We start from the raw sequence: 15628 nt of genomic DNA, 5'->3' as shown, positions 1-15628 counted from the left end.
AAATAATTACAATTAGTATATCATATTATCATTATACTTTATTATATCCAGAGTTTACATCTACCAGACGCAATTACAAAGAAATCCTCAAACTTAAAAGTTAATATTTATTATTGCCTTCACATTGGTTAGACTATACTGTTTTAGATGTGCTACTACGAAGAGTACAAAGCGTATTGTAATTTCAAACATTCAAGCATATTTATTTTCTTATTAAAAATCATTCTTAAATCTTAGTTGAATTATTTTAGAACATAATGAAAAAAATATAAATTTATCAAGACATTATCATAACGTTTAATATTATTTAAAACAATTATTAATAAACAATTTCAAAAGTTTCTACAACAATTTGCCTATATTATATTTTAAAATGGTTAATTGCTTATGATTTTTTTAGTATTTAACTTTCTCGCGTGTCTTAAGTGTATTCTAAAATAATTTTCATTCATGATCTTCAAACAGTTCAAACTATGATATTATTTCAGTTCGTTAAAAATTATGTAATTTATAAATAACAGAATTTATTTTAAATAAAATGCTATCCTGGTTTTTGTAACTCGTGTTATGCACAATATTATAATATTCATCGTCCTTTTACTTGAAATACAAATTTTTTTTGAAAACTTAATTTTTAAAACAAAAAATCTGTAATCAAGTATTACAATAACATGGTAAAAGTGGGTATATATTATAATATGTATAGTTATAAAAAGATTTGACTAGTATTGATTATTATTTAGAATTATTGAGATTTAAATTTTGAACTATATTCTATTCAACCTACAAGAAGGATTGACGGGAATAATATAGGAACTTCGATAGAAACCAAAAGCATATATTAGTGAATTCGAGTGATTTTGGCAGTTTCTTCTATTATATTTACTTTTAGATCTGTATGAATGGTAGGTGTGGTTAGAAAAATAAAATGGGACATATCACATAGTTTGTAATCATATGAAGAGTTTTAGGTTTTAAGGTTTGAATTTTATTTATACTTGATTTTGTGTCAGTACTCTATAGTTGGATATCGTATATTTAAAAAGGAAATAGGCATTAATAGAGTTGTATAAAGGAGTAATTTAGTTTCTACGCTAAGCTTAGAATGTTAACCGAATAAATAATAAAGCGATTTCTTTATAGAGTTAAGAAGAATTTGCTTGATTTTTATATGATCTACCCAGATTTGTTTAAATAGTGAAAGGCTAAGGATTTTGAAATATTTTGTTTATTTAAAGTGACAGGTTTTAAGGTTTTAAGGTAAAATTTAAATGTGAAGATTTCTCGTGATTTATTTTTATTTTCATTTAGTGTATGAGGCTGACACGAGGTCTAATGTTTTTGTAGGTTATAGTTAGTAATAATTATTAAACCTTTGTGTGATAAGTAGGTTATTTTGTCGTCGGCGAAATTCGCAACGGAAGTATAAGGGATCATCGGTTGATCTTCTGATTATAAACTGAACAAGATAGGTGAGAAAGCTCCTTGGGGGATACCTGCTTCTGTCAAAACCAAACATAGTATTTCGAACTTTAGTTTATTTAAGAAATAACGATCTGTACGGTTTAATTAATAAATAAATAGTAAGAAAGATGGAGGTGGAATTTTTTTTATTTTACATAAAAGGCTGGGGTGCCAAACATTGTTAAACTCCTAGGCAACATCAAAGAGGACAACTGAGTAGTATTCTCAAAAAGTTGTGATTTTATCAAAGAGTTACCACAATATTAATATAACAATGAAGTACATGACGTTTAAGTAACAAAACATATATTTGTTAATCAAAATTCAACTATGGCTATGTTTGTTAAAGTCATATAGAGACATGATAGTTTTTAATCAATATAAATAGAATATCACTTCAAAAACGTAAGCGTGAATTAAATTTGTTAGTAATGCACGAACGTACGTGTTTGGCTACTTTATACACGTTCAATTCTAAAGTGGTGAACAAAGAGCGCATTTGATGCCTATTTTGACATAATCAATTATATTGTGTAGTAGCTCATAAATAGATCGTAAAATAGTATATATAAACAAAATACATCAGGAAATTTTTATATACAAAACCAATATCCTAAAAGGATTATCAGAAAACACTCAACTTGTGGATAATTTGAATTCAAATAATTTTAATGTAATTAAAAATTCAATTCGTAGAAATAGGTTTTAAGATCTTCATCCTCTATCCTGAATTCCCGACTACCATAACTGAACTCTGAAGCACGTATGGCTCGAAATACACCAGAAAATACTTTGACTACAAGCAACGAACCTTTTAAATTGTTAAATTTATAAGATTATGAATGTAATTTTTTTTTTTTTTTATAACACTTAGATTATTTAGAAAAAAATTAAAAAAAAATAAATGTAATTAGGTAAAATAACTGTTAACAAAAAATAATAATTTGTATTTTATGGTGTCTTTTTAAATAATAACAAATAATAATTTACTATTTAACCATAATAATTAATAATGTTTGATTGAATATGAAAATTTTGATAAGAATTACGGGGATTTACCTAGATTTTACTTGGATTTTTCAAACTTACACAAATACAATTTGCGTAAATAGAATAAGTTCTAAGTAAGCATTTTAGTAGCGTATGAAGTTGTTGCTCTTCCGACGAGAAACCAATGAATATTGATTAAACACATATTAATTATGTATACTCAATCTATATTATGAATTATATAGGTGACTGATGTGTATCGTTCCTTGACGAGCCACCCGGTACATAATCCTCAGAAACTCCACGTCACTTTCGCCGCATATTCGTTTCGCCAACGTTTCGTCGTACTGCACAACACTTTATAATATCAAACATATAATATAACAATATAATTTCTAATTTTAGAGGTCACCATTAAAATGATTTAGAATATCAATTATCAGTTATATGAAAGAATTCTACTCAGTCAAACTCGTTGCGAGATTATCCAATCTCGCCATAAAATTAACGGATAATCACATTCGTATAGTTTTCACCGAAATTTGTATCGGCAAAACCCAGTGTATATGCATTACCAAAACGACCGCCGACCATAATATAGTTTATAATATTATACTCACAATGAGCGAGTACCTAACTTAATATTTTTCATTGGAAAATCTTATGAAATTGCCTCTGCGGCTGTTTTCTCCTAATCTGCCTTTATCATCCGATTCTCGAATGCGCCGTATTCGTGTTTTATTCTTATTTTTCATGTCAAAATTTGCGACGAAATTCCAGCCATAAATCTCGATCTATAACTTGCCGTTTTTTTATCACAGTTCAATTGTATAACATTGCGTTATACAGTTATAGAGTTTTGTGGTCGCAAAACAAGTATTTATCGCCTCCGATCCGACAACATACGCCACCGTTTCCCGACAATAACGCGCAGATAAGCTCGTTGAGGTAAGATACGTATGCGCTATTATTATTCGTTGGTTCTTAGAAGGAATAACTCGATAGCCAATTTCATATGTCTATTTTAAATAGTTTATAAATTAGAATTTGTTGATTTGTTTTTTTATTTTAATATTATAATAAATAAAAATTGGAAGAAAATCTTAATTAAATTAAGGCGAACCCACCAATAACACGTCATATGACAATTTTTTATCAAGTATCTATAACATACATAAATAATAAATAATCTTGTACATTATTGTCAATTCATTTATAACTTATAAACTGGTAACACTTTCGAATATTTTGGTTTAATCGTAATATTTGATGTATTATACTTTATTTCACGGTGAAGCCTATCTGGACGTTATTGATATTACAACGAACATTAAAGTTACTAAAAACATTATAAAGGTAAATCCAAACAATATGATGCTTTATAATGCTACCTAATGAATAATGATTGTTAAAAATATTATATTTTATTAAATATTTAATATTTTATTACTTTTGTTAGTATTTATTTTATTTACAAACCATCTACCCATTTTCAAGTTAAGTTTATAGAATGCACTCAAACGTACAATACATGATATAATATTTTTAAAATAACGTGCATTCTCGTCATTTGAACGATTTACCATTTCTATTTTGAGCAAACAATAGGTATCAATTAATATAATATAATGAACTATAACTCAGAGTTAAAAATGTAAGTGAAAAAATTAAGTATAAACCATTAAAACTTAGAAAAGCCATTATGCAAATACAGTTATAATTTTTTCTGTAATTTTTAATGTATGGCTTCTAATTATATTGTATTTTTATCACATATTTTAGCTGCATTTAAGTATACTAGGTACTAAAGTATGTTATATTATTTACTTTATTAATAACACTTAAAAGTCATATGCTAAATATGACTTTTACTAAATAAAAATTAAATTAATGTTAACATTTAACTGAATATTATTTAGGTTGAAAAAGCTCTAGGTAATATTAAGTTTATTTTATACTAGTTTTAGTTATTTTTGTTTGGTTAACACAATTTTTTTTTTAGGTTGATCATAAATATAAGGCCGCAAAAATATTTAATTTTTACGAATCATTTTACTTTGATAATACTTACTAATAAATATTCTAACATTTCAATTTTTGACGAATTATATTTATTTAAAAAATATAGATATATTAGACAGTATAGTTTTATATTAATTATATTTTTCATAATGACAAATGCCATTTCATTTAACGACCACTAATTCTGAGTTTTTTAAATAAAAGTAAGCTGTATATTTATTTAAAAAAATATCTAATTAATAAAAGTATATTATACTTACTTAAAAAAAAAAGTATACGATTTAAAAGTGAGAACTACGAGTATAACGAACGAAGATAAATTAAATTAATAGAATTTCTCGTGGGAAAAACATATTTTAATTTTATCTTTTAGTTTTATATTTTGGTAATTATAAATATATTAAAATATTCTTAACACAAACAAATTACTATTCTAGCTCTTATTGTAATATACATAATAAATTATATTTAATTCCACGCATAATGTGTATTTTCTGTGAAAAATATCTAATTTAAACAAAATCAAATTATCACAAAAGTGCTTTAAATAAAATTATTATTATTGTTTTAAATTGTTAAGTATGTTAATATATGTATTTTTCTAAGAATAATAATACAATTTACAAAATAAGATTACTCATTTTTGAAAAACGATATAAGCTGAAGGATGCACTACTTACAACGTTCTACATGTGTACTGATTAATAACTAAAAACCACGTAGGTACTCGTAAATAGTAAATTCATAAATAGAATAAACACACTTTTCGTAAAATAATAATATACCTAAATAGTAAATATATATTATATTATGTATGTTGCTTGGCATTTATATTTGACAAAAGATATTTGGTTAACAGACAGATAGATGAATAAGTTATACACCCCAAAAATGGAATTGTGAAAATGTTATTAAAGTTGTGTTTTATAATTTAGTTTCACTGTCGATGAGAGGAAATCGAATTTTGATGTTTTTGTCAGCTTTTTTACATCGGTGTGGAACATTTTCTGAGTGGAAATAGACAGATCGACAATTCGTCAATGTCTTCGTTGACACCAAAAACATTTACTGATTTTAATAATTAATCATTATGTTACGTTGGTACATATAATTCTCAACCATGCCTTCGTCGAGCAATTGACTGACAAGGGTACCGTTGGCCACTGTACATTTTTTCACAATCATACCAAAAGTAGGTTAGAACCTTCAGGGATATAGCGTTAAAAGTTTTATTCAACGTCTATTAACTAATTTAGGCATTGATATAATATTTTAACGATTTCGAGAAAAACAAAATACAAATCAGTCTATTACTTGATAGTTTAAACAAATATAATATTATTAGAGTTTAATAAAAACCGATATTGAGAAACACTATTACAGTTTTAGTTTGAGTAATTAAAATACAATGTAATAGGATTTGGTATTTAAATAAGATTTAAATTTGAAAAAATCTTAATTTTTACCGACTTATTAAAATACGATCTTAAGAAAACTTTTTCAATGATGACAATGATATTTTATAAATAATACATTTTTCAAATGATAACAAATAACAACCCTACTGTAAATTGGTTAATTGTTAAGGAAATAATTTGTTTGAAAATGACGATTTATCTAAATCGAAATTTGAACAATTAAGTTGCATAAATTATTACAATATGTGTACAAAGGATATTAGTCAATAATAATAATAATAATAGATATAGAATGAATATAGTCAACGGTTAAACAATAGGATGATGGATGTAATAATTGTTCGAGTAGATGAGTACCTACTAATCAGTCGGACAATTTCTACATATAATACTATAATAAGCTAATTTATTAACGTCGATCACTACATACAATTCACAAACCATCATATTGTCATAACTTCACACAGTATATAAACACTCCCTAAACGCCGTGACACCGCATGTGACCGTAACATAATAGGGTGACAACAGTTAGTGTAAACACATACAGAATCCGAATAGAACGGTACGGGCGAGCAATGTACACACTCAGCGGCGTGGCGAACTAAACATTTTCCAGTGGCAAGTTGCAAATACCCCGTGTACCCACCCGCCACTGTTATTACAGAAATCAGGTGAGAGGGGGCTTCAAAAAAAAAGTAATTAAGGCATAAACGCGTTTAAATATAATACAACATATCATATTATTTCAGATCATTATTGACTACCTGTTATTTAGTATATCATATTATCACATTTTCAACTAAGCACCCGACGACCACCACCCACAGGTAATTGCCTCTGAAATTGTCGTTATTATCACCACGCCACTGTACACACTACACCAGAGTGTTTCTCAACCGGTGTGTCGACGGGTAAGTTCAAACGTGTCGCGGGAAGTACTAATATTAAATGTACGAACCTTGTTGACACTATATTTACAAAAATTAATAGTTATTTTTTTTATTGTGTGTCACAAAATATGAAACTATTTCTAATAGTGAGTCGCCATAATACAAATGTTGAGAAACACTGCACTACACGATAATATTATGTACGCCCATAGGACCCGCACTATGTAAGAGTGGCGGATCCAGGGGGGGGCGATCGCCCACCCCCCCGTTATCTAAAAAAAAAATAGTTTGAAGTGCCTGATTTTAGTTTTTGACGTAATTATACTTCGAGGGTAACAAAATTATAGTGATATATTTTTTTATTACTATTACTATAAAAAATATTTTTTTTGTTCTGTACGAGACTGTGGAAATTAACATATATATGTATATCTAAATAAATATTTTATCAAAATTAACGTGTGCCCTTTAAAAATCGCCCCCCCTGTTATCTTGGTCTGGATCCGCCCCTGCTATGTAAACCGTAATAATATAAATGTTATTATGATGTACGTCGGCCGAATGTCGCGCGGACGACCGCGGGGAGCCTTACCTGGAGCATCGGCAGGAAGAAACACAGGAACCGTCCGAATATCCAGTTTTGGACCAGCAACACCATCAGCGATATGGGCAGCACGGACACGCATTCGACGATGCCCGTCACGGCCAGGTTGGCCACGTAAACGTACACCGGGTCGGCCGCATACAGCCGCTTCCTGGCCACGATGGCCAGCACGTACGCGTTGCACAGCGCGCCGGCCATGATGAGCGCGCTGTACCCGCACACGAACGCCGGATATGTGTGCCGGACGGACGACCGGAGCTGCGGCCGGTTGAAGTCGGTCGTGTCGTTCCGGAAGCCCCGCAGGTAGTCGGCCACCACGGCCACCCATTTGTGCGGCAAGTCGTCGAACTGGTTGGCGGACTTCAGCTGGTCCATCGCTGCGCTGGCCACACGACCGTCCGGATGCGCACTACAATACCGCCGCCTGCGCACACAACAGAATAACGCGTCACCGCTGTGATGATCATAATAATATCTATCGTCGATTTCGCCGAATATTGTCTATAGGCTAACTACCCGAACGATCGTACTGGACAGCAAATCCGTGGCGAGCGTGCCCGAAGTAGCACGCGAAAAAATAAAATGTTTTATATTAATACACATTGATTATTCGTAATAAAATTACGATAATTTTTTTCTTACAACATTGAATATAATATATATATATATAATATTTTTCATGGCGCGCTCGATAGAAAAAAAAGGTGATTTTTGGCACGTCATTTGCCCGGTATAGGTATATAGGATATATGATGTTTTCCTGATGCATATCAAACACGAACGTATCACCGACACAAATCCGAACAAATCGAAAATGTTCACACGATTTACATACTGTAGATAATATTAATATGATTAAGTATTAGAAATAGGTTAACAATTTCTTAGATTTTTTTTTTTTTTTAATACACGATTATTATAATACTCGAACGACGAAAAAATGCTGCGTATACTGATCGTTTGGAAAAAGACTAAAAGAACTTTTTTTTTTTTGAGGATATTACGTTTTGATCAATTTCTTATTTTATCGCATGTATATAGGTATAACAAAAGTATATACTATCTGTGGTCCTAGCGCAATTGATACGCCAACACGTACTTCAATATCGTTCGGCGAAATTGTTGTATAATCTTTTTGAATCCCATATTTTTTTTCCTTGTGATTTTGGTCGCAATAGATATACGTGATTCAAAATATTGCAGTTATTTAAAAGCTGATTTTTTAAATTTTTTAATATACAAGTAGTTGAAGAAGATTTTAAGATTTTTTATACTACGTACCTAATAGGTTTTCTGTGATACGCACTTCTGATTTTTTTTTTCAAATAAGAATCCCCTAAATACCCCGTTTCTGCTGTACATTATTAATCAAGTAATTTCACTAAATATTTTATCGTAACAAAATTCAATTTCGAACGCGTAGTTATTAGTTCTAACTTTTGTTTATTAAGGATAATATGTTCGAGATAATGGGTTTGGAAGATATGGGGCCTATATGGCGCTTTAAAAATTTTAATAATTGATATTAATCTATCAATATCTACCTATAATTTTAAAAATGTTCCAAGTATAACAAATACTATAAACAGTATTAAATTTATTTTAGTTCAAAATTTGTATTAAGCTCATTTTGTACCATACATAAAAATTTTCAAAAAAAATTACACTAAATACTTTATAATAAACCCTTATTTGCAGAAGCACATTTCTTAAACAACCCAAAAAATTAAAAACAGTGAAAAATATGGTTTTTAATAAAATTTAAGAATTTCCTAAATAAGAATTAGAATAAAATTGTTATTAAAGAACAAATAGAGGGGTGAGTGTAGTTGATGTACCTTTATACTTACTCATATTATCGAAAGTCTGTGGTTTTATTTAAATAAAATAATATGTAATTTGCACCAAAATAAGGATATTTAACTCAAATATCAACTCGTAAATAAATAATAATATATATATAGAACTGTACGCGTAATTGGAAACAAAATTAAAATTGATTAAAAATATTAATAGATTTACCTATATACGTGTATTGGTCTGATGCAAGTTAGCGTATACGCCGTTCCACAATAGCGATGCAAGTGTATTGTGCCGTGTATATTATATTATTATAGATACACGTGCACCAATGTATCCATGTAAATCTAAGTTTAGAATTCACCTCATTCTATACCTATGTAAATGCGAGTTCCAAGCTTCCTGGATTCAAAGATACAGTTTAACAAAGTACCTGTCTAAAAGTCAAAAGTGTCCAATACTACATAAATTGATAGTTTTCTTACGTGCCAACACTAACAATCGTTCAATCGATCATCGATGTGACTTACTAATAAAGTTGAAATAATTATTACGATTAAAAATTAATTAATTAAAATTCTACGTTTCACAATTAATTATGATATACCGACTTGTAAAGATGCTAATACGAACTACATAGATCCACATCTAAAATGATCCCTGTTCTATTCATAAGCCACGATGGCCTTCTATGGTGCACATAACGCAAGGTAGTTCTCACGATATTTTTAGTCATAAACCATGTATTATTGATTTCATATTTCGTAGCAGAATAGTATTCGCAGTATTTCTATCTACACAAATCAAATCTGAGACAAGTAATTTATTAGTTATAAGTATTTAAAGTTTAGATTAGTGGATTGATGGGCCAACATTTTGCGGTGTAGCTCTGTACCTACTACTCCATTCCGCTCATTTAAAAACATTGAATATTTATAACTCATAAAATACTAGTCGAAAATTGGATTTGTATGTATCAAAGTACTCCGAAAATTATTCTGCTTAGTAATAAAGGATTAAAAATGTATATTGTCATTAAAAAATTATAACGATAAAAAATATTTTTAATATTTTTTTATAAAAATGTTATATTTGGTGACTTAAAATAATGTAAAAAAAATATTTTCAAAAACATTAATTGTTTTTTTAAATAATAAATGTTAAGTTAAATCAATCGCCTGATATTTATTGAGCTTTAGTACAGTTATTGTAATTGTTAATATCACAAACATTCCTGAGTGATAGCTTAATTAGATACATATAATGATTTTACCAATCTACATATAACATATTATATATTGTTTCATATAAGTAATGTACATACGTAATACAGGCATTGTAATATATCATACAACTTATCTGAAGGGATCCTATACATCCCGTATTTTACTGGCGTGTTTCATATTTGAATCAAACATCTCAATATCCCAACAAAATTTCTAAATTCTTTTTTCCCGTATTTTGAACCATCCATCCTGTATGTCCTTTTAATTTTTTTTTATCAGTTTTAAATAAAAATATCTATGCCAATGTTTTAACTGAAAATAAATTAAGAATTCTAAAATTGTATTTTCCAGATTGAATGTTAAAAAACCTTCTCGCTTTCTTATTTGTTTAAAATAGTATTATATATTTCATATATTCAGATTTCAGAGTATTAAAATTATTTTTTACTTTAATATAAATTTATTTTTGATGATCATAAGAAGGTTGCCAAATGACTAATTTGTTTTTATTTTATTCATATCAAATTTGATTTATTGAACATTTTTAATCTATATAAGTATAATTTATAAATCTGGTAAAAAAAATGTTACGTGAGATCAAAAATAAATTTTACCAAAACTCGTTGAAGAAAATATCAGTCAACATCTATTTTTTTAAATTATATTTACATATGACCCATTTGGTTTAAGAACTTTTAAACACAAAAATAATACCTAAAGAGTAAAAATAAATTGTTCAATTTGATTGCATAATAACTCTTTCGAGGAACCATGTACCTCATCCTCATTATTTCCACTTATGTAAATTTGAAGTATAATTTAAAATTTCCCATATTTAAAAATAATAAATACATTATATACTACTTTTCAGCATTTTATTAAATTTTATTCTATGTAAAAATACATGTATTATAGTAGTTTGATATGATATTTATTATTAATTACTCGGTTTGTACGATAGATTGTCGGAAAATATTTTACAGTTGTTAGTTAGATACCTATTACCCAACCAGTAACAAATTAGGTAGAAAATCAGGCCCAAGACAAATCCCTTTTACTTTTGATGCAAATAACAATTTCAAATAGGTAATGCGTACCCTTAATGCGTGGTGCAAATTAAAATTACTTTTAGCCAAGTTCGGTCAATATATTTTTACTTTGGTGTAAATTACATACAGCCGTATTATTATCAAGTTTCGGGGCTTGTGACAGTCACACGATACCATCCAAATTTAACGTGTAGTAATTAGTAAAACACATCAGAGTGTAATAGGTATGGGCTATGGTTGTGTTATTATGTTAAGTGCGGAGAATTACAAATACGAAATGTCTCATACCTACATTGCAAATTATGTAGGTTATTGCATATTTTAAGGATTGTACTACGCAGAATATAAACTCACACAGACTACTTGAAAATATTACCTATGCGTTTGATTTTAACGTGTACAACAATATTTTTTCAAATTGTTTTCAATCAACGATCTTCTTATATTTTATGGTAAACAGATTTTCCCTCTTGTGAACAATGCATTTTAAACTAATAGCAATGTTTATTTCTTTTTCTTTTTTTGTTATTAAGTGTCTAAAAATTAATTTAAAATGTGTATGCTTGTTATTTTTACATTTATGGTGCATACAGTTTTAACATATTTCGTAACCTAACTAAATCTAATGTATATTATTAAAAAATAAATCACGTATGTATAATAAAAGGTAGTATCAATTTTAGACTTATTATATTTAAGAAAAACAAAACTTTTTACGATTTTAAAAATTATAACAATATGTATAAACATCCAGAACTATTATCATATATTATATTTATATTAACCTGTAGTCACTTTTATTGTAAGTTTATAATGACTTTGAGTTAAAGGTGTGCATTAGTGCATAGCTTCAACGTTTTACGTCATAAAAATGATAAATGAGCTATATATGACACCATTAGATTATTTTTAATAAAACAAAATCTAGTAAAATTAATACAAGCTAATAACTATATAATTACATTTATTATAGTTTGACAAGTAAAAATCTAAACGAAATATTAGGAGTATTTTCACTATACCAAAAAATATTTTCTAAAAAAAATGTAATTAAAATAAAGATTTTCAACGTTTGTTTAATTTCAACTATCTATTAATTGTCCTTTTTTAATTTTAAATTAAGTAGGTATAAATATTAAAGAATAAAACCACAAAAATTAATAGCATATATGATTATAAAAATAAAAATTCTTAAAACTAAAAATATCAGATCTTGTGAAGCATACAAATGTATTTTTAACTTATTATAAATTCTATGATGAAATTTCTTTTAGTTCATACATTTATGTAATGTATATAATATACAAATTATACGTGAAAATATTTGAAAGTATATAAATATATTAATTTAGATGTCTAATTTATTTGTATTTTTAATAATAACAATTTTAAATATCTGCAAAAATTGATAAACAAAATCATAAAAACGAAAAAATAATATTCTATAAACATAAAGTCACTTATCATGATGTTTCCGATATGAATATAATATTTTATAATTTAAAATAAACAGCAAGTAAAAATAAAATAGTGTCATAACGATGAATACTTAGAATATTAGTGCCTAAAAATTAAAACCAAAATTCTAAAGATTCTTTGAAATATTTATAAAATATGAATTTTTGGTGTATGAGAAATATGACTGATATAGATTAGTCAAATTATATTACTCTACCTATACTAATCTTACTTATTTAATTAAATTTTAAAAGAATTATTATCATATTCAGTAAATTCAAACATACAATTATGTTCATAAATATAAGTGAAGTCCGTAGAGCAACAAATCCATTAAAATTAAATATATTACCATTTAGTCAACCACCGAGAAATACAGGTTTTCAAAATAAATACAGAAAGTCAACATTTCTTTTGGCGCATTTAACTACATACTAATAGAGTAATAAATATACTACCTTTACTATTATAAATGATGAAAACATAGAAATATTTTTAAGATCATTTTGTAATCTTTATCGTCATAATAAATGTATACTATTTCCAGTAAAAATACATTAATAACTAATAATATCATAAAAACTATAAATTAAAATCTAACTAAATTTTAAATTCTGAATAGAATATAATATTTGTTTTATATAGATGTATTCATTTTTATATAAATAATTCGTTTAAATAAATTATTTTAGGAATATAACATTTTACGAAAAGTATAGAAAATCTGTTAAACACTTATAAAAAAACAAAACAACAATTTCATACTTATTTTTATAAAATTTAATTTAACTAATTTAACTAACCTACCATTTTTTCTAATTAAAAATGATAGTTATTGATAAATGCATTATTTTCGTGTACATACATTTTTAAACTGTAGACAATATTTTTTAAGCAATGTCTTCAGAATAATCTTTTTATTTTATAATTTAGAAAAACACTTTAGGTGGATTTATGCTAGTGAAGTCAGAATTAAATATGAGGAATGTGTAGTATATAAATTTAAATTTATATTGGTTGAAAAAGTTTAAATTTAAATTCTCATAAAATAAAAAAAGTTGTAATTATAAACCTTAAATTATTTGAATAATAATCAAAGTTAAGTTAAAAATTATATAATACGCTTATATTTTATTTTTATCATTCTATAATAATCAGTTAATAATACTTAGATAAAAAACTTAATAAACTCATAATTTGAAACAAATATATTTTGAAATCTGTACCTATTATACTGTTCAAATATTAAATGATATATTTTTTTAAATTTAAACTCGTTTTAAATCTATTAATAAATAAAAAATAAACTTACTGGTACGTAATTAATAAATCAAATGTACAAGTTACGGTCCTCTTGACTTTTAGGTCATTTTGGGCAAAACACTCCGAAAAGACTGACAGGTGAAGCTGACGCAGACCTCTAGCATCTCGGTCGTGTACCACACACAAACAGAAAATGGTTGCTATGGCATCAGCAGAACGCGTTGTAGCGCTTTTCTCGACGAGTTTACCGAACACTTATTTTAGTTACTATTATTTTATTCAAAACAAACTTACATTTATAATTTTAAATATATGTACATACAAACGTATTATAGTTTGTTATAATTCGTAAACAAGAAAACCAACTAATATGAATTAAAATTAAAGTGATTGCAAAAAAACTATTATTTAATCGCATGCCTTTATTTCTAGTTAGATAGTATAGTCATTTAATTTCAATAATATCAAAAATCACAATCGATAAATAATATAATATATCATAATATTTCAATTCAAATAAAATACGATACGCATAACATTGTATTAAATATCTTATTTAATATAAATATATAATACATTATTATATACTATATATATTTTAATAAGTTAATTTTAAATTCTTGCCAACTATTTAAATGGTTGACTAAATAACAATGAACTATACATTTTGTATGTAAATTCTTTTGTTTTAAAATATAATTAATTATAACTATTATTTAACATAAATATTTAAATATCTTTTATTACAATGATATACGTTAAGAATAGTATAACTTTTATTAAATTATGTTTATTCTGTTTTTAATTATTCATATAAACTACAATAGTATGAGTTTCTTAGTGGTGCAATTAAATTAATACTGACTTAACAAAATTTGGTAAAATCAAAATTATTAATTATAGTTATTAGTTTTTTAATTTTAATTTTCCTTATAACATCCTTTCAAAACTAAGTACATAGTTTTATAATATATTCATTATTCAATTTATTGTTTACTTAATAAACTCCATTTTGATTATTATTGTAATGATATTTACTTATAGATTCCCAGTGTTTTAATTAACTAATCAAATAAAAATATTAATTTTTTTTTTATATACCGTGAAACCTTTCTATAACGGACAATTACGGGATCATAAAAAGTGTCCGTTATAGATAGGATTCACAGAATATAAACTCTGTATTTGGGACTTTATTATTTTGTCTGATGAGACAGGTTTCACTGTACTTAGTTTAAATTAATCATTTTTCTAGAGCCTTGTATATGATTCTATATTTTCCTAGTTTTATGTGTAAAAATAAATAATCGTATTAAAACGCACAAATAAAGCTTTTAATTTAATTTATTTTTACCAAACAAGCATTCATTCAAGTTTAATAGTGTTTTGACCAACGTTTCCCTGGGTGACTGTTAACAATGGTTCTTAAGAAAGAGGTTTT

General features: G+C 26.7%; 1 protein-coding gene across 1 annotated transcript in view; it reads right to left on the bottom strand.

The window, feature by feature from the left end:
• The window catches only part of LOC132920739 (prolactin-releasing peptide receptor), a 99168-nt gene extending 84811 nt beyond the window's left edge, over positions 1 to 14357 (bottom strand). Inside the window, exons 1-2 of the mRNA XM_060983380.1 lie at positions 14237 to 14357; positions 7380 to 7815 (exon numbers count right to left, since the gene is read on the bottom strand). Of these exons, the coding sequence (XP_060839363.1) occupies positions 7380 to 7766 (387 nt within the window). The 5' untranslated portion in view covers positions 7767 to 7815; positions 14237 to 14357. The remainder of the gene's footprint in view (positions 1 to 7379; positions 7816 to 14236) is intronic.
• Between the last annotated feature and the right edge of the window lie 1271 nt (positions 14358 to 15628).

Source organism: Rhopalosiphum padi, chromosome 2 (genome assembly GCF_020882245.1).
Source record: "Rhopalosiphum padi isolate XX-2018 chromosome 2, ASM2088224v1, whole genome shotgun sequence".
In the NCBI taxonomy this organism is placed as follows: domain Eukaryota; kingdom Metazoa; phylum Arthropoda; class Insecta; order Hemiptera; family Aphididae; genus Rhopalosiphum; species Rhopalosiphum padi.
This window is presented reverse-complemented; position numbering and strand designations above follow the sequence as displayed.